Source organism: Cetorhinus maximus, chromosome 8 (genome assembly GCF_964194155.1).
Source record: "Cetorhinus maximus chromosome 8, sCetMax3.hap1.1, whole genome shotgun sequence".
Classification (NCBI taxonomy): Eukaryota; Metazoa; Chordata; class Chondrichthyes; order Lamniformes; family Cetorhinidae; genus Cetorhinus; species Cetorhinus maximus.
In genome coordinates, this window is record NC_135886.1 from 58,012,043 (window position 1) to 58,037,743 (window position 25,701).

Genomic DNA, 25,701 nt, shown 5'->3' on the forward strand with positions numbered 1-25,701 from the left:
GGGGTGCCTGTTGAGAAAAGAGAGAGGGAGAGGCCCCAGTAAGTACAGAGAGAGAGAGGCCCCAGTGAGCACGGAGAAAGAGTGGGGGATGGGGGGGCCCTACTGAGCACAGAGAGAGAGAGGTACCCCAGTGAGCAAGGAGGGTTTGAGAGGCTACAGTGAATACAGAGAGAGAGAAGGGCCCTGGTGAGTACAGAGAGAGGGTCCCCAGTGAGTACAATATGAGAGAGGGGCCCCAGTGCGTACAGAGAGAGAGGAGCCCCAGTGAGTACAGAGAGAGAAGGGGGCCTTGGTAAGTACAGAGAGAGGGGCCCATTGAGTCAGTGAGAGGTATCCCAGTGAATACAGAGAGATTGAGGGGCACAGTGAGTAGAGAGAGAGTCAGAGTGCGAGGGGCCTCAGTGAGCAGAGAGCGAGGGGCCCGAGTGAGCAGAGAGCGAGGGGCCCGAGTGAGCAGAGAGCGAGGGGCCCGAGTGAGCAGAGAGCGAGGGGCCCGAGTGAGCAGAGAGCGAGGGGCCCGAGTGAGCAGAGAGCGAGGGGCCCGAGTGAGCAGAGAGCGAGGGGCCCGATTGAGCAGAGAGCGAGGGGCCCGAGTGAGCAGAGAGCGAGGGGCCCAGTGAGCAGAGAGAGAGGGGCCCGAGTGAGCATGGAGCAAGGGCCCCAGTGAGCAGAGAGCGAGGGGCCCAGTGAGCAGAGAGCGAGGGGCCCGGGTGAGCAGAGAGCAAGGGGCCCGAGTGAGCAGAGAGTGAGGGGCCCGAGTGAGCAGAGAGCCAGGGGCCCGGGTGAGCAGAGAGCCAGGGGCCCGGGTGAGCAGAGAGCGAGGGGCCCAGTGAGCAGAGAGCGAGGGGCCCGATTGAGCAGAGAGCGAGGGGCCCCAGTGAGCAGAGAGCGAGGGGCCCGAGTGAGCAGAGAGCGAGGGGCCCGAGTGAGCAGAGAGCGAGGGGCCCTAGTGAGTAGAGAGCCAGGGGCCGGAGTGAGCAGAGAGCGAGGGGCCCGGGTGAGCAGAGAGCCAGGGGCCCGGGTGAGCAGAGAGCCAGGGGCCCGGGTGAGCAGAGAGCCAGGGGCCAGCGTGAGCAGAGAGTGAGGGGCCCCAGTGAGCAGAGAGCGAGGGTCCCAGTGAGTTCTGGGAGTGATTGGTCCCAGTGAGCTCAGAGAGAGAGAGAGAGGTGCAGCAGTGAGTACAGGGAGAGAGAGTGAGGGGCCCCAGTGAGCAGAGAGCGAGGGTCCCAGTGAGTTCTGGGAGTGATTGGTCCCAGTGAGCTCAGAGAGAGAGAGAGAGGTGCAGCAGTGAGTACAGGGAGAGAGAGTGAGGGGCCCCAGTGAGCAGAGAGCGAGGGTCCCAGTGAGTTCTGGGAGTGATTGGTCCCAGTGAGCTCAGAGAGAGAGAGGGGCCCCATTAAGCATAGAGAGAGGGGCCCCAATGAGTACAGAGAGAGACGGGTCCCAGTGAGTACAGAGAGATAGGGTCCCCAGGGAATCCAGAGAGAGAGGGGGGCCCTGTTAAGTACAGAGAGAGGGTGGTCCTTATAAGTACGGAGAGAGGGTCCCCATTGAGTACAGAGCCAGGGGCCCCAGTGAGCAGAGAGCCAGGGGCCCCAGTGAGCAGAGAGCGAGGGCCCCCAGTGAGGAGAGAGAGAGAGAGAGAGAGGCCCCAGTGAATACAGAGAGGGCTGCCACAGTGAGTACAGAGAGGCATCCCCAGTGAGCAGAGAGCAAGGATCCTAGTGAGCACGAAGAAAGAGAGGGGCCCAGCCAGCAGAGACAGAGAGGTGCAGTAGTGAGTACAGGGAGAGTGAGTGAGGGGCTCCAGTGAGCACAGAGCGAGGGTACAACAGAGTTCAGGGAGTGACTGGCCCCAGGGAGCTCAGAGAGGGAGGGGGTGCCTGTTGAGAAAAGAGAGAGAGAGGCCCCGGTAAGTACAGAGAGAGAGAGAGAGAGAGGCCCCAGTGAGCACGGAGAAAGAGTGGGGGCTGGGGGGTTGCTGGGGGGCCCTACTGAGTACAGAGAGAGAGAGGTACCCCAGTGAGTAAGGAGGGTTTGAGAGGCTACAGTGAATACAGAGAGAGAGAAGGGCCCTGGTGAGTACAGAGAAAGGGGCTACAGTGAGTACAGAGAGAGAGGGGCCGCTATGAGTACAGAGAGAGAGGGTCCCCAGTGAGTAAAATATGAGAGAGGGTCCCCAGTGAGTACAGACAGAGAGGGTCCCCAGTGAGTACAGACAGAGAGGGTCCCCAGTGAGTACAAAGAGAGAGGAGCCCCAGTGAATACAGAGAGAGAGGGGGGCCTTGGTAAGTACAGAGAAAGGGGCCCATTGAGTCAGTGAGAGGTACCCCAGTGAATACAGAGAGATTGAGGGGCACAGTGAGTAGAGAGAGAGTGCGAGGGGCCCCAGTGAGCACAGAGCGAGGGCTCCACTGAGCAGAGAGCGAGGGGCCCAATTGAGCAGAGAGCCAGGGGCCCGAGAGAGCAGAGAGCGAGGGCCCCAGTAAGCACAAAGCGAGGGGCCCGAATGAGCAGAGAGCGAGGGCCCCAGTGCGCACAAAGCGAGGGGCCCTAGTGAACAGAGAGCGAGGGGCCCGATTGAGCAGAGAGCCAGAAGCCCGGGTGAGCAGAGAGCGAGGGCCCCAGTGAGCCCAAAGCGAGGGGCCCGAGCGAGCAGAGAGTGATTGGCCCAATTGAGCAGTGAGCCGGGGGCCCGGGTGAACAGAAAGCGAGGGGCCCGAGTGAGCAGAGAGCGAGGGGCCCCGGTGAGCAGAGAGCGAGGGGCCCCAGTGAGCAGAGAGCGAGGGGCCCAATTGAGCAGTGAGCCGGGGGCCCGGGTGAGCAGAAAGCGAGGGGCCCGAGTGAGCAGAGAGTGAGGGGCCCCAGTGAGCAGAGAGCGAGGGGCCCGGGTGAGCAGAGAGCAAGGGGCCCGGGTGAGCAGAGAGCGAGGGGCCCGGGTGAGCAGAGAGCGAGGGGCCCGGGTGAGCAGAGAGCGAGGGGCCCGGGTGAGCAGAGAGCGAGGGGCCCGGGTGAGCAGAGAGCGAGGGGCCCGGGTGAGCAGAGAGCGAGCGCCCCCGGTGAGCAGAGAGCGAGGGCCCCCAGTGAGCAGAGAGCGAGGGCCCCCAGTGAGCAGAGAGCGAGGGCCCCCAGTGAGCAAAGAACGAGGGCCCCCAGTGAGCACAGAGAGAGGCATCCCAATGGGTAGAGAGAGAGGGGCCCTGGTAAGTACAGAGAAATGGTCTCCAGTAAGTATAAAGAGAAGGGCACCAGTGAGTACCGAGAGAGCAACTCAGGGAAGTAGAGGGAGAGAAAGGCTCCACTTGCAATAGAGATTTGTTATGGGATGCATTTAATGGAGAACACAGAGCTGGATATTGGGAGAGGCACTGACTGAGAGGCCAAGTGAGAAATAACTGTCATCTATCCCACCCAGGTTACTGTACAAGGCCATTGACAGTCACACCGAGGACATGGGACCCATCTACAACTATCGAGTGGGGATTTCAATATTCTTCATCATCTATATCATTCTCATTGCTTTCTTCATGATGAATATCTTTGTGGGGTTTGTAATTGTCACGTTCCAGGAACAGGGCGAGGCTGAATACAAGAACTGTGAGCTGGACAAAAACCAGGTAACAATCCATACGTATAGACTGGCCCAGGTTAACCATCCTTGCTCACATCCTGTAACGGAGTCACAATCCTCACTCTCGCCCTGTATCCGAGTAACAATCCTCACCTTGTACCCGAGTAAGGATCCTCACCCTGTACCCAATTAACAATTCTCACCACATGCCGTACCCAAGTCAAAATCTTCACCCTGTACCCAAGTAGCAATCCTCACCCACATGCTGTTCTTGAGTAACAATCCTCACCCCATGTCCGAGTAAAAATCCTCATTCTCACCCTGTACCCAACTACCAAACCTTACCCTGTACCCAAGTAACATTTCTCACCCTCACTCCATATCCAAGTAACAATCCTCACCTTGTACCTGAGTAACAGTCCTCACCCACACACTGTAAATGAGTAACAATCTTCAACCTGACCCTGTACCAGAGTAACAATCCTCACCCACACCATGTACCCAAGGAACAATTATCACTCTTACCCCGTACCTGAGTAACAATTCTCACCCTCATCCCGTATCCGAGTAACAACACTCACCTGGTACCTGAGTTACAATCCTCACCCACACCTTGTACCCGATACACAATCCTAGGCCTCACCCCGTATCCAAGTAACAATCCTCACCCTCTACCTGAGTAACAATCCCCACCCATACCCCATCCTGAGTAATAATCCTCACCCACACCCTGTACCCGAGTAACAATCCTCACCCACGCCCTGTACCCGTGTAACAATGCTCACCCTCACCTCGTACCCAACTAACAATTTGCGCCCTCACCCCGTATCTAAGTAACAATCATCACCGTGTACCCAAGTAACAATCCTCACCCACACCGTGTATCTGAGTATCAACCCTCACCCACACCCTGTACCCATGTAACAACCCTCACCCTTGCCTCGTATACAAGTAACAATACTCGCTCTCACCCCGTATCCAAGTAACAAACCTCACCCACACCCTGCACCCGAGTAACAATCCTCACCCACACCCTGTACCCGAGTAACAATCCTCATCCACACCCTGTGCACGAGTAACAATCCTCACCTGCACACTATACTCGAGTAACATTCCTCACCCTCATCCCGTATCAGAGTAACGATCCTCGCCCACACCCTGTACCCGAGTAACAATCATCACACTGTACCCGAGTAACAATCCTTGCCCTCATCCTGTATCCTAATAACAATCCCCACCCTCACCCTGCACCCGAGTAACAATCCTCGCTCTGTACCTAAGTAACAATCCTTACCCTCAGCCTGTACCCGAATAAGAATCCTCACCCTCACCCTGTACCCAAGTAACAATCCTCATCCACACCCTGTGCATGAGTAACAATCCTCATCTGCACCCTATACTCAAGTAACAATCCTCGCCCTCATCCCGTATCCGAGTAACGATCCTCGCCCACACCCTGTACTCGAGTAACAATCATCACACTGTACCCGAATAACAATCATCACACTGTACCCGAGTAACAATCCTCACCCACACCCTATATCTGTGTAACAATCCTCGCCCTCATCCCGTACCCGAATAACATTCCCCACCCTCATCCTGTACCTGAGTAACAATCCTTACCCTCACCCTGTAACCGAATAACAATCCTTACCCTCACCCTGTACCTGAATAACAACCCTCACCCAGAACCTGTACCCAAATAACAATCCTCATACTCATCCCGTACCCAATTAACAATCCTCACCCACACCCTGGACCCGAGGGTTATCCTCACACTCATCGTGTTCCCAAGTGTCAGGCTTCTCATGTTGTAGGATAGTTTTTACTCACTCTGTCCCTCCCTGGGCTATATTGCTAATCATGCTCCTGTCTCCTGTGCAGCGTCAGTGTGTCCAATATGCCCTCAAGGCACGGCCCTTAATGAGATACATTCCCAAGAACACATATCAGTACAAGGTGTGGTACGTGGTGACCTCCTCATACTTTGAATACCTCATGTTTGCCCTTATCCTCCTCAACACCATCTGTCTTGGGATGCAGGTGAGTGAACGCAAGCACCTTCTATGTGCCTACTGGTGTGTATGTTCATATCAATACGTATATTGTATGTACTTGTGTTTCTGGATCAGGGGAAATGAGTTTGGGGAGTGGAGGGGTGAGTTTGGAGTGCAAGGGAGCAGGATTGGGGAGTGTAGTGGAGTGAATTTGGGGAGCAAGTTTCCTTCAGTTCTGCAGCAAAGTATTAGATGCAGATTTGCTGTTCAGCAGCAATGCTGGGCCGAACATAAGACTTATTTTCAGCCGTATCCTCCCATCCCAGCCGAAGAGAATGGAGCACCTTTCATGCAATACTAGCAAGTGTAGGAGAGTCGGGGGAAAGAGAAGATACCCCCCCGCTTAAGGTTTTAAAGTTTCCGAGTCTTTTAATGAGAATGAGGTTGGGTGAACGGATCAAGTGGGTGGGTAGTCAGCTCAGAGGCTAATTCAGTGGTTGAAGGGTAGTCGGGTGGTCTTGTGGGGGTAGTCAGATAAGGTCAAGGGGTGTACTTGGTTGGTCAGAGGGTGGTGAGGGCTATAGTTGGGCCTGGTTGGAGGTAGTAGTTGGGTCTGGTTTGGGGGAGTTTGGGATAGTTGCATTCAGTCAGGAAGTGTAGTCGTCCCATCTAAGCTGATGGGGAGATCAGAAGATTTGGGCCTAAGCCTGTGTTTTGTCTGCACATCTCTGGGGTGGAGGTTGAACCCATGAGCTTCTTAGTCATAGGTGAGAGTGCTACACACGGAAACAGAATAAATAGCTGAGGAGAGTTGGAGGAGTGTAGGGATGAGAATGAGTGGAAAAAGGTGGAAGGGAGGGTAGAATGAGGGCAAGGAGAGGAAATTTGGAGAAGTAAGAGTGAGTGAGGAAGGGTTTGTATCATGGAGAGATCGTGTACCCACCAGAATCTTCAAAAATTGCTGCGCTTGAAGGTCTAGGTGAGGATTGGGTGAAATCAGGATGGAGCCGGGATGAGGGGGCGCGAGTGAATGGCTCGGGAGGGTGAGAGTCAGGGGCTGGGGAGTTTGAGAATCAGGGGCTAGGGAGGATGAGAGTCAGGGGCTGGGGAGGGTGAGAGTCAGGGACTGGGGAGGATGAGAGTCAGGGACTGGGGAGGGTGAAAGTCAGGGACTGGGGAGGGTGAAAGTCAGGGACTGGGGAGGGTGAGAGTCAGGGACTGGGGAGTTTGAGAATCAGGGGCTGGGGAGGGTGAGAGGTCAGGGACTGGGGAGGGTGAGAGTCAAGGATTGGGGAGTGTGAGAGTCAGGGACTGGGGAGGGTGAGAGTCAGGGACTGGAGAGGGTGAGAGTCAGGGACTGGAGAGGTGAGAGTCAGGGACTGGGGAGGGTGAGAGTGAGAGTCGGGGGCTGGGGAGCATGGGAGTCAGTGTCAAAGTGAGAGTCAGAGTGAGGTTGGGAGTGAGGGGCTGGGGAGAGTGAGAGTCAGGGAAAGAGCAAGGGTGGGGAGGGTGGGAGTCAGGCAGGAGGGGGAGAGCCAGGGGGAAGGGTAGGAGCGGGCTGAGAATAAGAGTTAGGGGAGGATGAGAATTGGGGTGGGAGTGAGAGTTGAGGTTGAGGGTAAGGGTTGGGATGAGGGTAAGGGTTGGATGAGAGTGAGAGTCGGGGGGAGAGTGAGAGTGGGAGGATGAGGGTGAGAGTTGGGGCTGAGTGTTGAGTTGGGAGGAGGGTGAGAGTTGGTGGGGTGGGTGAGAGTCGGTGGGGATAGTAAGGGTGGGGACTAAGGTTGAGTTTCAGGGTTGAGGATAGAGTCAGAGGGAGAGTGAGAGTCGGGTTTGAGGGTGAGAGTCAGGGTTGAGGGTGAGAGTCTGGGTGAGTGTGGGGTTTGAGGAAGTGGGTCAGGTTTAAGGGTGAAGATTGAGGGTAAGAGAGGGGGAGGTTGAGAGTGGGAGTTGAGGGTGAGTGTCAGGGATGAGGGTGAGGGTCGGGGTGTGGGTGAGGGTCAAGGTGTGGGTGAGGGTCGGGGTGAGTGTGTGAGGATGAGGGTCAGGGTTGAGGGTGAGAGACAGGGACGGTGAGGGAGAGAGTCGGGGTTGAGCATGAGGGTGAGAGTCCGGGCTGACGATGAGATAGTGGGGCAGCGAGGCTGAGAGTCGGGGTGGGGAGGGTAAGAGTGGGTGGGGAGGGTGAGAGTGGGTGGGGAGGGTGAGAGTCGGGGTGAGAGTCAAGGTGAGGGTGAGTGTGGGAGGGTGGGGGCGAGAGTCGGGTTTGAGGGTGAGTCGGGGTGAGGGTCGAGGTGAGTGTGTGAGGGTGAGGGTCGGGTTTAAGGGTGAAGGTGAGGTGAGAGCTGGGGTTGAACGTGAGGGTCGGAGTGAGAATTGGGGGTGATGGTGAGAGTCAGGGGTGATGGTGAGAGGTGGGGAGTGGTGCAGGTGAATGTCACGGTGAGAGGGGGAGGGTGAGAGTTGGAGGGGGTAAATGAGAGTCGGGGGAGAGGGTGAGAGTGGGAGGGTGAGGGTGAAATTTGAGCTGATGGTGAGAGTCGGGGGTGATGGTGAAAGTTAGGGTGAGGGTCAGGGTGAAGGTCAGGGTTGACGTGAGGGCCGGGGTGAGAGTCAAGGTGAGGGTGAGAGTTGGAGGGGCAGGGGGAGCATGGAATTGGGTGAGGGTGAGAGTTGGCGGTGGAAGGACAAGGTGAGAGTCAGGAGTGTGGGTGGGAGGGTGAGGGAGAGGGTGAAGTTAGGGCTGGGAGTGAGAGTTGGAGGGGGTTGGTGAGAGACGATGTTGAGGGTGAAGGTCAGGGTGAGGGTCAGAGTTGGGGCAGAGGGTGGGAGCTGGGATAAGGGTGAGAGTCGGGGGAGGAGGAGAGTGGAAGGGTGAGGGCAAGAGTTGGAAAGTGGGCAAGAGTTGGTGGGGAGGGCGAGAGTCGGTGGGGAGGGTGAAGGTCGGGGTGAAGGTGAGAGTCGGGGCTGACGGTGAGAGTGGGCCAGCGAGGCTGAGACTCGGGGTGGGAGTGAGAGTCGGGGTGAGGGTGAGGATTGCGGTGAGGGTGAGAGTGGCAGCTGAGGGTGAGAGTGGCAGTAGAGGGTGAGATTAACATGTTGAGGGTGAGAATCGGGGTGAGGGTTGGGCTGAGGTTGAGAGTTGGAAGGGGAGGGGGTGGGTGAGAGTTGGAGGGTGAGGGTGAGAGTCTGAGGTTGAGAGTTGGGATTAGGGCGAGAGTTGGCTTTGAGGGCGAGAGTCGGGGTTGAAGGCGAGAGTCGGGGTTGAGGGCGAGAGTTGCAGTTGAGAGTGAGAGTCGCAATTGAGTGAGAGAGTCACGGCTGAGGGCGAGAGTCACGGTTGAGGGTGAGAGTCGGGTTGAGTGTGTGAGGGTGAGGGTTGGGTTTGAGTGTGAGGGTTGAGGGTGAGAGACGGGGCTGATGGTGAGAGTCAGGGTGAGGGTGAGTTGCGGTGAGGGTGAGGGTCGGGGGAGAGTGGGAGGGTGAGGGTGAGAGTCGGGGGTGAGGGTGAGAGTCGGGGGTGAGGGTGAAAGTCGGGGTGAGGGTGAGAGTCAGGGTGAGTGTGTGAGGGTCAGGGTGAGTCTGTGAGGGTGAGGGTCGGGTTTGAAGGTGAGGGTTGAGGGTGAGAGACGGGGTAGAGTGTGGGTCAGTGGGGAGGGTGAGAGTCGGTGGGGAGGATGACGGTCGAGGTGAGTGTGTGAGAGGCGGGGGTGATGGTGAGAGTCGGGGGCGATGGTGAGAGTTGCGGCTCAGGGTGAGAGCTGGGATGAGGGTGAGAGTCGGGGCTGATGGTGAGAGCGGGGCAGCGAGGCTGAGACTGGGGGTGAGGGTGAGTTGCGGTGAGGGTGAGGGTTGGAGTGAGAGTGAGGGCTGCGGTGAGGGTGAGAATCAGGTTTGAGGGTGAGAGTGGCGGTTGCGGGTGAGAGTAACATGTTGAGGGCGAGGGTCGGGCTGAGGTTGAGAGTTGGGGTGAGGGTGAGAGTTGGAGGGTTAGGTGAGGCTGAGAGTTGGGGTTGAGAGTGAGAGACGGGGTGAGGGTGAGAGTTGAGTTGGAGGGTGAGGGTGAGAGTCGGGGCTGAAGGTGAAAGTTGGGATTAGGGTGAGAGTCGGGGGAGGGGGAGAGTGAGAGGGTGCGGGTGAGAGTTGGACTTGAGGGTGAGGGTCGGGTTGAGGGTGAGAGTCGGGGCTGAGGGTGAGGGTCGGGGTTGAGGTTGAGGGGTGAGGGTGAGAGACGGGGTAGGGTGAGAGTCGGGGCTGACGGTGAGAGTGGGGCAGCGAGGCTGAGAGCCGGAGTGATGTTGAGAGTCGAAGTGAGGGTGAGAGTAGAGGTGAGAGTGAGGGTGAGAGTGGGAGGGTGGGGGCAAGAGTCAGCTTTGAGGGTGATAGTCGCAGTTGAGGGTGAGAGTCGGGGTTGAGGGTGAGGGTGAGAGTCGGGGCTTGGTGTGTGCTGGGATGAGGGTGAGAGTCGGGGGAGGGAGAGAATAGGAGGGTGAGGACGAGAGTCGTGGTTGAGGGTGAGTGCCGTGGTTGAGGGTGAGAATCGGGGTGAGGGTGAGATTCGGGGTAAGTGGGTGAGGGTCAGGGTGAGTGTGTAAGGGTGAGGGTCAGGTTTGAGGGTCAGGTTTGAGGGTTGAGGGCAAGAGTCGGGGTTGAGGGCGAGAGTCTGCGTAACGGTGAGGGTCGGGTTCGAGTGTGAGGGTTGATGGTGAAAGACGGGGGAAGGGTGAGGGTGAGATTCGGGGTTGAGGGTGAGGGTCGGGGTGAGGTTGACATTCGGGGTGAAAGTCGGGGCTGAGAGTGAGCGTGGGGCAGCGAGGCTGACAGTCGGGGTGAGGGTGATAGTCGGGATGTGGGTGAGGGTCGGTGGGAAGGGTGAGGGTCGGCAGGAGGTCGGCTGGGAGGGGTCAGTTGCGGTGAGGGTGCAGGATGAGGTGAGGACGAGAATCAGGTTTGAGGGTGAGAGTGGCGGTTGAGGGTGAGAGTGGCAGTTGAGGGTGAGAGTGGCGGTTGAGGGTAAGTGTCGGGGTGAGGGCTGGGCTGAGGGTGAGAGTTGGAGGGTTAGGGGATGCTGAGAGTTGGGGTTGAGAGTGAGTGACGGGCTGAGGGTGAGAGTCAGGGTGAGGGTGAGAGCCGGGGCTGAGAGTGAGAGCTGGAATGATGGTGAGAGTCGGCGGGGGAAGAGTGGGAGAGTGAGGGCAAGAGTTGGGTTTGAGATTGCCAGTCAGTGAGGGGAGTGAGTGTCGGTGGGGAGTGTGAGAGTCGGGGTTGAGGGTGAGAGTTGCTGTGAGTGGGTGAGGATCGGGGTGAGTGTATGAGGGTGAGGGTCGGGTTTGAGGGTGAGGGTTGAGGGTGCGTTGCAGTGAGGGTTGGAGTGAGGGTGAGGGTCGTGGAGAGGGCGAGAGTCAGGGGGAGGGCGAGAGTCAGGGAGGAGGGCGAGAGTTGTGGGGGAGGGCGAGAGTCGGGGGTCGGGGGGGAGGGCGAGAGTCAGAGGGGAGGGTGAGAGTCGGCGGGGAGGGCAAGAGTCGGGGTGAGTGGGTGAGGGTTGGAGTGAAGGTGAGAGTTGGGGTGAGGGTGAGAGTCAGGGCTGACGGTGAGAGTGGGGCAGCGGGGCTGAAAGTTGGGGTGGGAACGACATTCGAGGTGAGGGTGAGAATCAGGTTTGAGGGTGTGAGTGATGGTTGAGGGTGAGAGAGGCAGTTGAGGGTGAGAGTGGCGGTTGAGGGTGAGAGTCGGGGTGAGGGCTGGGCTGAGGGTGAGGTTCGGGGTTGAGGGGAAGAGTGGGAGGGTGAGGGCGAGAGCTAGATTTGAGAGTGACAGTTGTGGTTGAGGGTGACAGTCGGTGCTGAGAGTCGGGGTGAGTGGGTGAGGGTCGTGATTGAGGGTGAGAGACAGGGAGGGTAAGGGTGAGAATGGGAGGGTGGGGACGAGAGTTGGGGTTGAGGGTGAGAGTCTGGGTGACTGGGTATTGGCGAGGGTCGGGGTTGAGGGTGAGAGACGGGGAGGGTGAAGGTGAGATTCAGGGGTGAGGGTCAGGGTGAGGTAGGGGTGAGGTTGAGATTTGGGATGAGAGTGAGAGTCAGGAGTGAGAGTGGGGCAACAAGCCTGAGAGTCGGGGTGGGAGAGAGAGTCGGGGTGAGGGCGAGGGTCAGGGTGTGAGTGAGAGTCGGGGCTGACGGTGAGAGTCGTGGCTGAGAGTAAGAGTCGGGGTGAGTGTATGAGGGTGAGGGTCGGGTTTGAGGGTGAGGGTTGAGGGTGAAAGACGGGATAGTGTGTGGGTCGGGGTGAAGGTGAGAGCTGGGTGAGGGTGAGTCGAGGTGAGGGCGAGAGTTGCGGGGGAGGGCGAGAGCCGTGGGGGTTGGGTGGGGAGGGCGAGAGCCGGCGGGGAGGGCGAGAATCGGGGTGAGTGGTTGAGGGTCAGGGTGAGTGGGTGAGGTGAGTGGGGTAGAGTGAAGGTGAGAGCCGGGGTGAGGTTGAGAGTGGGGGTGAGGGTGAGAGTCGGGGCTGACAGTGAGAGTGGGGCAGTGAGGCTGAGAGTTGGGATTGGAGTGAAATGCGGGGTGAGGGTGAGTTGCAGTGAGGGTGAGGGTTGGAGTGAGACTGAGGGTTGAGGTGAGGACGAAAATCAGGTTTGAAAGTAAGTGTGGCGGCTGAGGGTGAGAGCTGGGGTGAGGGTGAGAGTCGAAGGGGGAGAGTGGGAGGGTGAGGACGAGAGTTGGGTTTGAGAGTGACAGTTGGGGTTGAGGGTGAGAGCCGGTGGGGAGGTAAAGATTCGGTGCTGAGGGTGAGAGTCGGGGTGAGTGTGTGAGGGTGAGGATCGGGTTTGAGGGTGAGGGTTGAGGGTGAGAGACGGGGTAGTGTGTGGGTTGGGGTGAAGGGGAGAGTCGGGGTGAAGGTGAGTTGCAGTGAGGGTCGGGGTGAGGGTTGGAGTGAGGATGAGGGTCAATGTGAGGGTGAGAGTCGGGGATGAGGGCGAGAGTCTGGGTGACTGGGTGTGGGTGAGGGTCGGGTTTGAGGATGAGGGTTGAGGGTGAGAGATAGGGAGGGTGAGGGTGAGATTCGGGGTTGAAGGTGAGGGTTGGGTTTAGAGTCGAGGTGAGAGTAAGGGTGAGATTAGGGGTGAGGTTGAGATTCGGGGTGAGGATGAGAGTCGGGGGTGAAAGTGAGAGTGGGGCAACAAGGCTGAGGGTCAGGGTGAGGGTGAGTTCCGGTGAGGGTTGGGGTGTGAGTGAGAGTCGGGGCTGAGGGTGAGAGTCTGGGCTGAGGGTGAGAGTCGGGGTGAGAGTGAGAGTGGGGCAGCAAGGCTGAGAGTCAGGGTGGGAGTGAGATTCAGGGTGAGTGGGTGGGGGTTGGAGTGAGGGTGAGGGTTGAGGTGAAGACGAGAATCAGGTTTGAGGGTGAGAGTCATGGTGAGTGTCGGGCTGAGGTTGAGAGTTGGGAGGGGGAGGGTGAGATTCGGGGTGAGGGTGAGAGTGGGGGTAAGAGTGGGAGTCCGGCGGAGGGTGAGAGTGGGAGACTGAGGGTGAATGTGGGGCAGGGAGGGTGTGTGTTGGGGTTGAGTGGAGAATCGGGGTGAGGCTGAGAGTCAGGATGAGAATGAGAGTTGTGTGGAGGGCGAGAGTGGGACTGGAAGGGTGAGGGTGAATGTCTGGGTGAGAGTGAGAATCGGGGCTAAGGCTGGGATTCAGATTGAGAGTGAGAGTCAGGGTGGGAGTTGGGGGTTGAGTGTGAGAGTCGGGGCAAGTGTGAGAGTCGGGGGTTGAGGGTGAGTGAGAGTGGGGCAGGGAGGGTGACAGAGTGAGATTGAGAGTCAGAGTGAGATTTAGAGTCAGAGTGAGATTTAGAGTCAGAGTGAAATTTAGAGTCGGGGGCTGACAGCCCAGGGTGCGGGCGGGGAAGAGGGTGAAAGTTGGGACGAAGTTGGCGGTGAGGCTGACAGTCTGGGAGTTTGGTGACAGTGAGAGTCGGGACGAGGATGAGTCAAGAGTCGGAGTGAGGGTGAGAGTAGAGTCGGGGGAAGGATGAGAGTCGGGGTGAGGGTGAGTTGGGAGTTGAAACTGAGAGTCAGGCTGAGGGTGAGAATTGGAGGGCGTGGTGGAGGGTGAGGGTCAGGGTGAGAGCTGGGGTTGAGGGTGAGAGTCGGGGTGAGCGTGAGAGTTGGAGGGGGAGGGCGAGAGTTGGGGTGAGGGTGAGAATTGGAAGGGGAGGGTGAGGATCGGGGTGAGGATCGGGGTGAGGGTGAGACGCGAGTGAGGGTGAGAGTCAGGGGAAGGGTGAAGGTGAGAGTCAGGGGGAGGGCGAGGGTGAGAATCGGGCTGAGGGTAAGAGTCTCATAGACTTATAGATGTTTACAGCACAGAAGGAGGCCATTTGGCCCACAGTGTCCGTGCTGGTCGACAAAGATCTGACTACACTAATTCCATTTTCCAGTGCTTGGCCCATAGCCCTGGAGGCTATGGCAAGGCAAGTGGATATCTAAATACTTCTTAAATGTTACAAGAGTTTCTGACTCAACCACCCTTTCAGCCATGGAACTCCAGATTCCTACTGCCCTCTGGGTGAAAAAAATTCTCCTCAACTCCCCTCTTAGCCTTCTACCTCTTACCTTAAATCTATACATCCTCGTTATTGACCCCTCTGCTAATGGAAAATGTACCTTCTTATCCACCCTATTTATGCCCCTCATAATCTTATACACTTCTATCAGATCCCCTCTCAACCTTCAGAGCACAGGCCTGAGGGTGTCATACGGACTCGAAACGTTGACTTTGTCTTTCTCTCCACAGATGCTGTCAGACCTGCTGAGTTTTTCCAGCATTTTTTGTTATTGTTTCAGATTTCCAGCATCCGCGGTATTTTGCTTTTACCCCTCTCAATCTTCGCTGCTCCAAGGAAAACAACCCCAGCCTATCCAATCTTTCCTCATGGCTCAGACCCTCCAGCCCAGGGAGCATCCTGGTAAATCTCCTCTGCACCCTCTCCAGTGCAATTACATCCTTTCTATAATGTGGTGCCCAGAACTGCACGTAGTACTCCAGTTGTGGCCTGACCAGCGTTTTATACAGTTCCAGCATAACCTCCCTGCCCTTGAATTCTATGTCTTGGCTAATAAAGGCAAGTATCCCATATGCCTTCTTAACCACCTTATCTACCTACCCTGCTACCTTCAGGGATCTGTGGATATGCACTCTGATCTTTAGTACTTTCCAGAGACCTGCCATTAATAGTGTAATCTCTTGCCTTGTTAGCCCTCCCCAAGTGCATTACCTCATACTTTTCTGGGTTGAATTCCATTTATCACTGCTCTGCCCACCTGACCAGTCCATTGACATCCCCCTGCAGTTTACGGCTATCCTCCTCACTATTTACCACCCTACCAATTTTCGTGTCATCCACGAACTTCTTGATCATACCCCTACGTTTAGGTCCAAATCATTTATGTTACACCACAAACAGCAAGGGCCTCAGCACCGAGCCCTTTGGAACCCCACTGGGAACAGACTTCCAGTCACAGAAACATTCCTCTACCATCACCCTCTGAGCCAATTTTGGATTCAATGTGCCACTTTGCCTTGGATCCCATTGGCTGTTACTTTCTTGACCAGTCTGTCATTAGGGACCTTATCAAAAGCCTTGCGAAAGTCTATGTAGACCACATCAAATACATTACCCTCATCAACACTCCTGGTTACCTCCCCAAAAAATTCAATCAAATTTGTCGACCAAATTTGTCCCTTAACAAATCCATGCTGACTATCCTTGATTAATCTGTGTCTCTCCAAGTGCAGCACCAGGCATACCAAAAATGAGGTGTCAACCTGGTGAAGCTACAACATAGAACTACTTGCGTGCCAAATAGCATAAGCAGCAAGACAGAGCTAAGCGATCCCATAACCAATGGATCAAATCTAAACTCTGCAGTCCTGCCACATCCAGTCGTGAATGGTGGTGGACAATTCAACAACCCACTGGAGGAGGAGTCTCCACAAATGTCCCCATCCTCAATGATGGAGGAGCCCAGTACAAAGGATAAGGCTGAAGCATTTGCTACAATCTTCAGTCAGAAGTGCGGAGGTCCCCAGCATCACAGATGCCAGTCTTCAGCCAATTCGATTCACTCCACGTGATATCAAGAAACGGCTGAAGGCACTAGATACTGCAAAGGCTAGGGCCCTAACAATATTCTGGCAATAGTACACAAAAAGCAGGACCAAATCCAATGTGGCCAATTACCACCCCATCAGTCTACTCTCGATCATCAGTGAAGTAACGGAAGGGGTCATCAACAGTGCTATCAAGCAGCACTTGCCTGGCAGTAACCTGCTCATTGACGCCCAGTTTGGGTTCTGCCAGGGCCACTCAGCTTCTGACCTCACTGCATCCTTGGTTCAAACATGGACAAAAGAGTTGAACTCCCGAGGTGAGATGAGAGTGACTGCCCTTGACATCAAGGCCACATTTTCAAGTGTGGCATCAAGGAGCCTTAGCAAAACTGAAGTCAATGGGAATCAGGGGGAAATCTCTCTGCTGATTGGAATCATACCTAGCACAAAGGAGGATGGTTGTGGTTATTGGAGGTCAGTCATCTCAGCTCCAGGACATCACTGCAGGTGTTCCTCAGGGTAGTGTCCTAGGCCCAACCATCTTCAGCTGCTTCATCAATGACCTTCCTTCCGTCATAAGTTGAGAACCAGGGATGTTCGCTGATGATTGCACAATGCTCAGCACCATTCATGATGCTGAAGCAGTCCACGTCGAAATGCAACAAGACCTGGACAATATCCAGGCTTCGGCTGACAAGTAGCAAGTAACATTCGCACCACACAAGTGTCAGGCAATGACCACCTTCAACAAGAGAGAATCCAACCATCACCCCTTGATGTTCAAAGGCATTACCATCACTGAATCCCCCACTATCAACATCCTGGGGATGTTGACCAGAAACTGAACTGGACTAGCCATATAAATACTGTGGCTACAAGAGCAGGTCAAAGACTGGGAATCCTGTGATGAGTAACTCACCTCCTGACTCCCCAAAGCCTGTCCACTATCTACAAGGCACAAGTCAGGAGTGTGATGGAATAGTCTCCTCTTGCCTGAAAGAGTACAGCTCCAACAGCACTCAAGAAGCTTGACATGATCCAGGACAAAGCAGCCCGCTTGATTGGCACCACATCCACAAATGTTCACTCCCTCCACCACCGACACACAGTGGCAGCAGTGTGTACCATCTATAAGATGCACTGCACCAAGAATCCTTCGACAGCACTTTCCAAACCTATGACCACTACCATCTAGAAGGACAAGGGCAGCAGGCACATGGGAACACCACTACCTGGAAGTTCCCCTCCAACTCACCACCCTGACTTGGAAATATATCGGCTGTTCCTTCACTGTCACTGGGTCAAAATCCTGGAAATCCCTCTCTAACAGCACTGTGGGTGTACCTACACTATATGAACTGCAGCAGCTCAAGAAGGCAGCTCACCACAACCTTCTCAAGGGCGACTAGGGATGGCCAATAAATGCTCGCCCAGCCAGCGAAGCCCACATCCTGTGAATTAATTTTTTAAAAAATTCTGTTCCTCAGAATTCTTTCTCGTAACTTCCCCACCGTAGGTTAGACTGACTGGCGTGTAATTTCCTGGTCTATCCCTTCCTCCCTTTTTTAATGGGACAACATTAGCAGTCCTCTAGTCCTCTGGCACCTCACCTGTGGTCAGAGAGGATTTGAAAACCACTGCCACAGCCCCTAATATCTCTTCCCTTGCCTCCCTCAACAGCCTGGGATACATCCCATCCGGGCCTGCGGATTTAACCGCTTTTAAGGCCGCTAAACCTGCTGGTACCTCCTCTCTCTCTATGTTAATTTCCTCTAATATCTCATAATCCTCCTCAACCCTGATGTCTATACCTGCTTCGTCCTTTTCCATTGTGAAGACCGACACAAAGTATTCATTGAGGACTGTGCCCACATCTTCCGTGTCCATACACAGATTATCTCTATGGTCCTTAATTGGCCCTATTCTTTCCCTAGTTATTCTCTTGCTCTTTATATAATTAAAAAACCCCTTTGGCTTTTCCTTTTTTGTACCCACCAATGCTTTCTCATGCACTCTCTTAACTTTCCTAATTTCCTTTTTAAGCTCCCCCCTGCAATTTTTATACTCCTCCAGGGACTCTGCCGCATTGAGCCCTTGGTATCTGCCATAAACTTCTCTTTTTTTTCTTAATCCTAACCTTTATGCCCCTTGGCATCCAAGGTTCTCCACACTTGGTCCCCGCCTTTGTCAGTGTGTTTGACCTATTTTGTGTTTTTTACTTATGCTCATATGGCCTCAGTTGATGATCCTTCCAGGATATCATCCCTCCTCACTTCTATAATTGATTCCTTGACCAATATTGTGAAGTTCCCTCCTCTTCTATCCCCCTTTCTATCTCATCTGAATATCCTAAAACCAGGAATGTTGAGCTGCCAATCCTGCCCTTTTAGCCAAGTCTCAGTCATAGCTATGATATCATACTGCCAAGTCCCTATCTGTGCCTTCAGCTCGTCTGTCGTATTCCTCAAGCTCCTTGCATTAAAATACATTCCATTTGGCCTTTCTAAACTCTCTTCTTTCTTATATAGCCGATGTTTCCTCTGCCTTCCAGACTCACTTATTAGCATTTTAACTTCTAATTCCATCTCAGCTTCTCTCCCCTCTGAACTACTTTTCAGGATCCCATCCCCCCTGCCAATTAAGTTTAAATCTGCCCCAAAAGCATTAGCAAACCTCCCCGCGAGGATATTGGTCCCATTCCTGTTCAGATGTAACCCGTCCAACTTGTACAGGTCCCGCCTCCCCCAGAAACGGTCCCAATGCCCCAGGAATCTAAAGCCCTCCCTCCTGCACCATCTCTCCAGCCATGCATTCATTTGATCTATCCTACTGTTCGTATACTCACTGCTGTGTGGCACCAGGAGTAATCTGGAGATTCAAAACAAAAACAGAATTACCTGGAAAAACTCAGCAGGTCTGGCAGCATCGGAGGAGAAGAAAAGAGTTGACGTTTCGGGTCCTCACGACCCTTCAGCAGAACTGAGTAAAGTTAGGAGAGGGGTGAAATATAAGCTGGTATAAGGTGGGGGGTGGGGTGGGGGGAGAGAAGTTGGGGGTGGGGTGGCATGGTAGTAGCGACAAGCAAGCAGTGATAGGAATGATAGATTTAAAAATAATGGAAATGGGTGGGAAAAGAAAAATCTATATACATGTGGGCAAGAGAGCAGGGTGGAGTGTTAAAGTGGCAAGCGACAGGGAGATTTGGGTCTTTCTTGCGGACAAACTGCAGGTGTTCTGCAAAGCGGTCGCCCAGTTTACATTTGGTCTCTCCAATGTATAGGAGACTGCATTGGGAGCAACGAATGCAGTAGACTAAGTTAGGGGAAATACAAGTGAAATGCTGCTTCACTTGAAAGGAGTGTTTGGGCCCTTGGACGGTGAGGAGAGAGGAAGTGAAGGGGCAGGTGTTGCATCTTCTGCATGGGCATGGGGTGGTGCCATAGGTGGGGGTTGAGGAGTAGGGCGTGATGGAGGAGTGGACCAGGGTGTCCCGGAGGGAACGATCCCTATGGAATGCCACCAGGGGGGGTTGAAGGGAAGATGTGTTTGGTGGTGGCATCATGCTGGAGTTGGCGGAAATGGCGGAGGATGATCCTTTGAATGCGGAGGCTGGTGGGGTGATAAGTGAGGACAAGGGGGACCCTATCATGTTTCTGGGAGGGAGGAGAAGGTGTGAGGGTGGATGCGCGGGAGATGGGCCAGACACGGTTGAGGGCCCTGTCAACGACCGTGGGTGGAAAACCTCGGTTAAGGAAGAAGGAGGACATGTCAGAGGAACTGTTTTTGAAGGTAGCATCATCAGAACAGATGCGATGGAGGCGAAGGAACTGAGAGAATGGGATGGAGTCCTTACAGGAAGCGGGGTGTGAGGAGCTGTAGTCGAGGTAGCTGTGGGAGTCAGTAGGCTTGTAATGGATATTGGTGGACAGTCTATCACCAGAAATTGAGACAGAGAGGTCAAGGAAGGGAAGGGAAGTGTCAGAGATGGACCATGTGAAAATGATGGAGGGTTGGAGATTGGAAGCAAAATTAATAAATTTTTCCAGGTCCCGATGAGAGCATGAAGCAGCACCGAAGTAATCATCGATGTACTGGAGAAAGAGTTGTGGGAGGGGGCCGGAGTAGGACTGGAACAAGGAATGTTCCACATACCCCATAAAGAGACAGGCATAGCTGGGGCCCATGCGGGTTCCAGTCCTACTCCTTTCCATTATTTTTAAATCTATCATTCCTATCACTGCTTGCTTGTCCCTACTACCACGCCCCCCACCCCCCCAACTTCTCTCCCCCCACCCCACCCCCCACCTTAAACCAGCTTATATTTCACCCCTCTACTAACTTTACTCAGTTCTGTTGAAGGGTCATGAGGACTCGAAACGTCGACTCTTTTCTTCTCCGCCGATGCTGCCAGACCTGCTGAGTTTTTCCAGGTAATTCTGTTTTTGTTTTGGATTTCCAGCATCCGCAGTAGTTTTTTGTTGTAATCTGGAGATTACTAGCTTTGAGGTCCAGCTTTTCAATTTCCTACTTAACTCCCTAAAGTCTGCTGCAGGACCTCATTTCTCTTTCTTCCTATGTCATAGGTCCCAACATGGACCACGACCTCTGGCTGTTCACCCTTCCCCTTCAGAATGCAGCTGTTCCGTGACATCCTTGACCCTGGCACCCGGGAGGCAACATACCACCCTGGAATCATGTCTACAGCTGCAGAAGCACCTGTCTCCTCCCCTCACTAACAAATCCCCTACCACTATTGCCCTTCCACACTTCACCCCCCCATCTGAGCAGCTGGACCACCCACCGTTGCCTTATCTGGGCTAGGGTGAGGGTGAGAGTCAGGGGTTGAGAGTGAGAGTCAGGGTGAGAATGGGGCAGATGGTGAAAGTTGGGATGAGATTGGGGGGTGAGGGTGTCAGCCTGGGATTTTGGTGAGGGTGGGGGTGAGCGTCAGAGTCAGGAGTTAAGGATATTAGTGAACCAGATGGGTTTTTACAACAATCGACAATGGTTTCATGGTCAGCATCAGACTTCTAATTCTGGGTGAAGATGGGGTTGGGGGTTGGGGTCAATGTGGGTGTTGTGAGTTGTGATACCTGAACTCACTGTGTCTCTCTCCACAGCACTTTGAACAGTCGGAGGAGATGAACCAGTTATCGGACATGTTCAATGTGGTATTCACTGGGCTCTTTGCACTGGAAATGGTTTTTAAACTCTGTGCTTTCAAAGCTAAGGTAAGTATGAGCCCGACTGAAGTGAATAGTTGGAGTCCAGGCACAAAGAGCACTTTGTGGCAGTTACCATGACAATGCCCATTACTACAATTCCGGTTACCATGGGAATGCCACTTACCCTGGCAATGCAGGTTACCATGGGGATGCCACTTACCCTGGCAATGCTGGTTACCATGGCGATGCCAGTTACCCTAGCATTGCCAGACCCTGAGCTGAGGCTTGGTGACAGTCTAACTGCTTAATGTAATCACCTGCTCAGTCACCTAATCACACTGCAACCAATCGGAGACAGAACACAGGATTAGAACCCAGCTCCTTCCAGTGATTGGATGCTGGGTAGTACCCTCTTGGGATGATACTCTGGCATGTGCCTGTTAATGGTGTTTATAGAGGTGTCAGCTGTGGCTCAGTTCATAGCACCCTCGCCTTTGAATCAGAAGGGTGGGTTCATGTCCCACTCCCGGAGACCAAGAACTGTGAATGTAATCGAAAGAGTTACATGCAATCTGTTGATAACTCGAAAGAGTTACTCAGAACTGGACTGAGCCTGCTCAAATTAATTTCTTGTGGGGCTCTTAAAGCAGAAAGACTTTAATGGTGTTTATAGAGGTGTCAGCTGTGGCTCGGTTCATAGCCGCCTCGCCTTTGAATCAGAAGGTTGTGGGTTCATGTCCCACTCCCGGAAACCAAGAACTGTGAATGTACTCGAAAGAGTTACATGTGATCTGTTGATAACTCGAAAGAGTTAATGGTGTTTATGAGGTGTCAGCTGTGGCTCGGTTCATAGCAGCCTCGCCTTTGAATCAGAAGGTTGTGGGTTCATGTCCCACTCCCGGAAACCAAGAACTGTGAATGTACTCGAAAGAGTTACATGTGATCTGTTGATAACTCGAAAGAGTTAATGGTGTTTATGAGGTGTCAGCTGTGGCTCGGTTCATAGCAGCCTCGCCTTTGAATCAGAAGGTTGTGGGTTCATGTCCCACTCCCGGAAACCAAGAACTGTGAATGTACTCGAAAGAGTTACATGTGATCTGTTGATAACTCGAAAGAGTTAATGGTGTTTATGCTGCTGCTTCAATACCATTAAAGGGGCAGAGCGCTGTGACCCCTCATAAAGGAGCAGAGCGCTGTGATCTCTCTTAAAGGAGCAGAGCGCTGTGACCTCTTTTAAACGTGCAGAGCGCTGTGACCTCTCTTAAAGGAGCAGAATGCTGTGACCTCTCTTAAACGTGCAGAGCGCTGTGACCTCTCTTAATGGAGCAGAGTGCTGTGACCTCTCTTAAACGTGCAGAGCGCTGTGACCTCTCTTAATGGAGCAGAGCGCTGTGACCTCTATTAAAGGAGCAGAGTGCTGTGACCTCTCTTAAACGTGCAGAGCGCTGTGACCTCTCTTAATGGAGCAGAGCACTGTGACCTCTCTTAAACGAGCAGAGCGCTGTGACCTCTCTTAAACGAGCAGAGCGCTGTGACCTCTCTTAAACGAGCAGAGCACTGTGACCTCTCTTAAACGAGCAGAGCGCTGTGATCTCTCTTAAACGAGCAGAGCGCTGTGACCTCTCTTAATGGAGCAGAGCACTGTGACCTCTCTTAAACGAGCAGAGCGCTGTGACCTCTCTTAAACGAGCAGAGCGCTGTGACCTCTCTTAAACGAGCAGAGCGCTGTGACCTCTCTTAAACGTGCAGAGCGCTGTGACCTCTATTAAAGGAGCAGAGCGCTGTGACCTCTCTTAATGGAGCAGAGCGCTGTGACCTCTCTTAATGGAGCAGAGCGCTGTGACCTCTATTAAAGGAGCAGAGTGCTGTGACCTCTCCTAAAGGAGCAGAGCACTGTGACCTCTCTTAAACGAGCAGAGCGCCGTGACCTCTCTTAAAGGAGCAGAGCGCTGTGACTTCTCCTAAAGGAGCAGAGCGCTATGACCTCTCTTAAAGGAGCAGAGCCCTGTGACCTCTTTTAAAGGAGCAGAGCGCTGTGACCTCTCCTAAAGGAGCAGAGCACTGTGACCTCTCTTAAAGGAGCAGAGCGCTGTGACCTCTCTTAAACGTGCAGAGCGCTGTGACCTCTCTTAATGGAGCAGAGCGCTGTGACCTCTCTTAAACGAGCAGAGCGCTGTGACCTCTATTAAAGGAGCAGAGCGCTGTGACCTCTCTTAATGGAGCAGAGCGCTGTGATCTCTCTTAATGGAGCAGAGCGCTGTGACCGCTATTAAAGGAGCAGAGCGCTGTGACCTCTCCTAAAGGAGCAGAGCACTGTGACCTCTCTTAAACGAGCAGAGCGCCGTGACCGCTCTTAAAGGAGCAGAGCGCTGTGACTTCTCCTAAAGGAGCAGAGCGCTATGACCTCTCTTAAAGGAGCAGAGCGCCGTGACCTCTCCTAAAGGAGCAGAGCCCTGTGACCTCTTTTAAAGGAGCAGAGCGCCGTGACCTCTCTTAAAGGAGCAGAGCGCCGTGACCTCTCTTAAAGGAGCAGAGCGCTGTGACCTCTCCTAAAGGAGCAGAGCACTGTGACCTCTCTTAAAGGAGCAGAGCACCGTGACCTCTCCTAAAGGAGCAGAGCCCTGTGACCTCTTTTAAAGGAGCAGAGCGCCGTGACCTCTCTTAAAGGAGCAGAGCGCCGTGACCTCTCCTAAAGGAGCAGAGCCCTGTGACCTCTTTTAAAGGAGCAGAGCGCTGTGACCTCTCCTAAAGGAGCAGAGCGCTGTGACCTCTCCTAAACGTGCAGAGCGCTGTGACCTCTCTTAAACGTGCAGAGCACTGTGACCTCTCTTAAACGTGCAGAGCACTGTGACCTCTCTTAAAGGAGCAGAGCGCTGTGACCTCTCCTAAAGGAGCAGAGCACTATGACCTCTATTAAAGGAGCAGAGCACTGTGACCTCTCCTAAACATGCAGAGCGCTGTGACCTCTATTAAAGGAGCAGAGCACTGTGACCTCTCTTAAACGTGCAGAGCGCTGTGACCTCTCTTAAATGAGCAGAGCGCCGTGACCTCTCTTAAAGGAGCAGAGCACTGTGACCTCTCCTAAACGTGCAGAGCGCTGTGACCTCTATTAAAGGAGCAGAGCACTGTGACCTCTATTAAACGTGCAGAGCGCTGTGACCTCTCTTAAACGAGCAGAGCGCTGTGACCTCTCTTAAAGGTGCAGAGCACTGTGACCTCTCCTAAAGCCTGAAGCAAAAAACAGCAGTGAAGTGACAGAGATGTTGATGGTGGTGGGGCCTCCTGTCAGGGATAAGGGGGCCTGCTTTGAATGCTGCTGCTGTTAAATGTGGTTTCTCTCTTTTATGTCTGCTCAGAGGTGACCTGTAATTGGGTGAGTAATAGACTGTGTCTCATTGTTACCCTTTCACTCTCACATGGTTCACTGTTACCCTCTCAATCTCAGTGTGGTCACTATTACCCTCTCACTCTCACATCGGTCACTGTTACCTTCTCACTTTCACATCGGTCACTGTTACCCTCTCACTCTCACATCGCTCACTGTTACCATCTCACTCTCATATCATTCACTGTTATCCTCTCACTCTCATATCATTCACTGTTACCCTCTCACTCTCACATCGGTCACTGTTACCTTCTCACTTTCACATCGGTCACTGTTACCATCTCACTCTCATATCATTCACTGTTATCCTCTCACTCTCACATCGGTCACTGTTACCCTCTCACTCTCACATCGCTCACTGTTACCATCTCACTCTCATATCATTCACTGTTATCCTCTCACTCTCACATCGGTCATTGTTACCCTCTCACTCTCACATCGCTCACTGTTACCCTCTCACTCTCACATTGGTCACTGTTACCCTCTCACTCTCATATCATTCACTGTTATCCTCTCACTCTCACATCGGTCATTGTTACCCTCTCACTCTCATATCATTCACTGTTATCCTCTCACTCTCACATCGGTCATTGTTACCCTCTTGCTCTCATATCAGTCACTGTTACCCTCTCGCTCTCACATCGGTCACTGTTACCCTCTCGCTCTCACATCGGTCACTGTTACCCTCTCGCTCTCACATCAGTCACTGTTACCCTCTTGCTCTCATATCAGTCACTGTTACCCTCTCGCTCTCATATCAGTCACTGTTACCCTCTCGCTGTCACATCAGTCACTGTTACCCTCTTGCTCTCATATCAGTCACTGTTACCCTCTCGCTCTCATATCGGTCACTGTTACCCTCTCGCTCTCACATCGGTCACTGTTACCCTCTCGCTCTCATATCAGTCACTGTTACCCTCTCGCTCTCATATCGGTCACTGTTACCCTCTTGCTCTCATTTCGATATCACTGTTACCCTCTCACTCTCACAGTGGTCACTGTTACCCTCTCACTCTCACATTGGTCACTGTTACCCTCTCACTCTCACATTGGTCACTGTTACCCTCTCTCTCTGACAGTGGTCACTGTTACCCTCTCACTCTCACAGTGGTCACTGTTACCCTCTCACTCTCACATTGGTCACTGTTACCCTCTCACTCTCACATTGGTCACTGTTACCCTCTCTCTCTGACAGTGGTCACAGTTACCCTCTCACTCTCACGTCGTTCACTGTTAACCTCTCACTCTCACATCGGTCACTGTTACCCTCTCACTCTCACATCCATCATTGTTCCCTCTCTCAATCTCAAGCTGGTTACTGTTACCCTCTCACTCTCACACTGGTCACTGTTACCCTCACTCTCATATTGGCCATTGTTACCGTCTCAGTCTCACATCGGTCACTGTTACCCACTCATCCAAACAATGGCCACTGTTACCCTTTCACTCCCACATTTGTCACTGTTACCCTCTCCCTCTCTCA

General features: G+C 53.8%; 1 protein-coding gene across 1 annotated transcript in view; it reads left to right on the forward strand.

Moving 5' to 3' along the window:
- LOC144683184 (voltage-dependent L-type calcium channel subunit alpha-1S-like) overlaps positions 1-25,701 on the forward strand; it is a 258,879-nt gene that overhangs the window by 149,545 nt on the left and 83,633 nt on the right. The window contains exons 21-23 of the mRNA XM_078546145.1: positions 3,416-3,617; positions 5,456-5,614; positions 20,789-20,899. Of these exons, the coding sequence (XP_078402271.1) occupies positions 3,416-3,617; positions 5,456-5,614; positions 20,789-20,899 (472 nt within the window). The remainder of the gene's footprint in view (positions 1-3,415; positions 3,618-5,455; positions 5,615-20,788; positions 20,900-25,701) is intronic.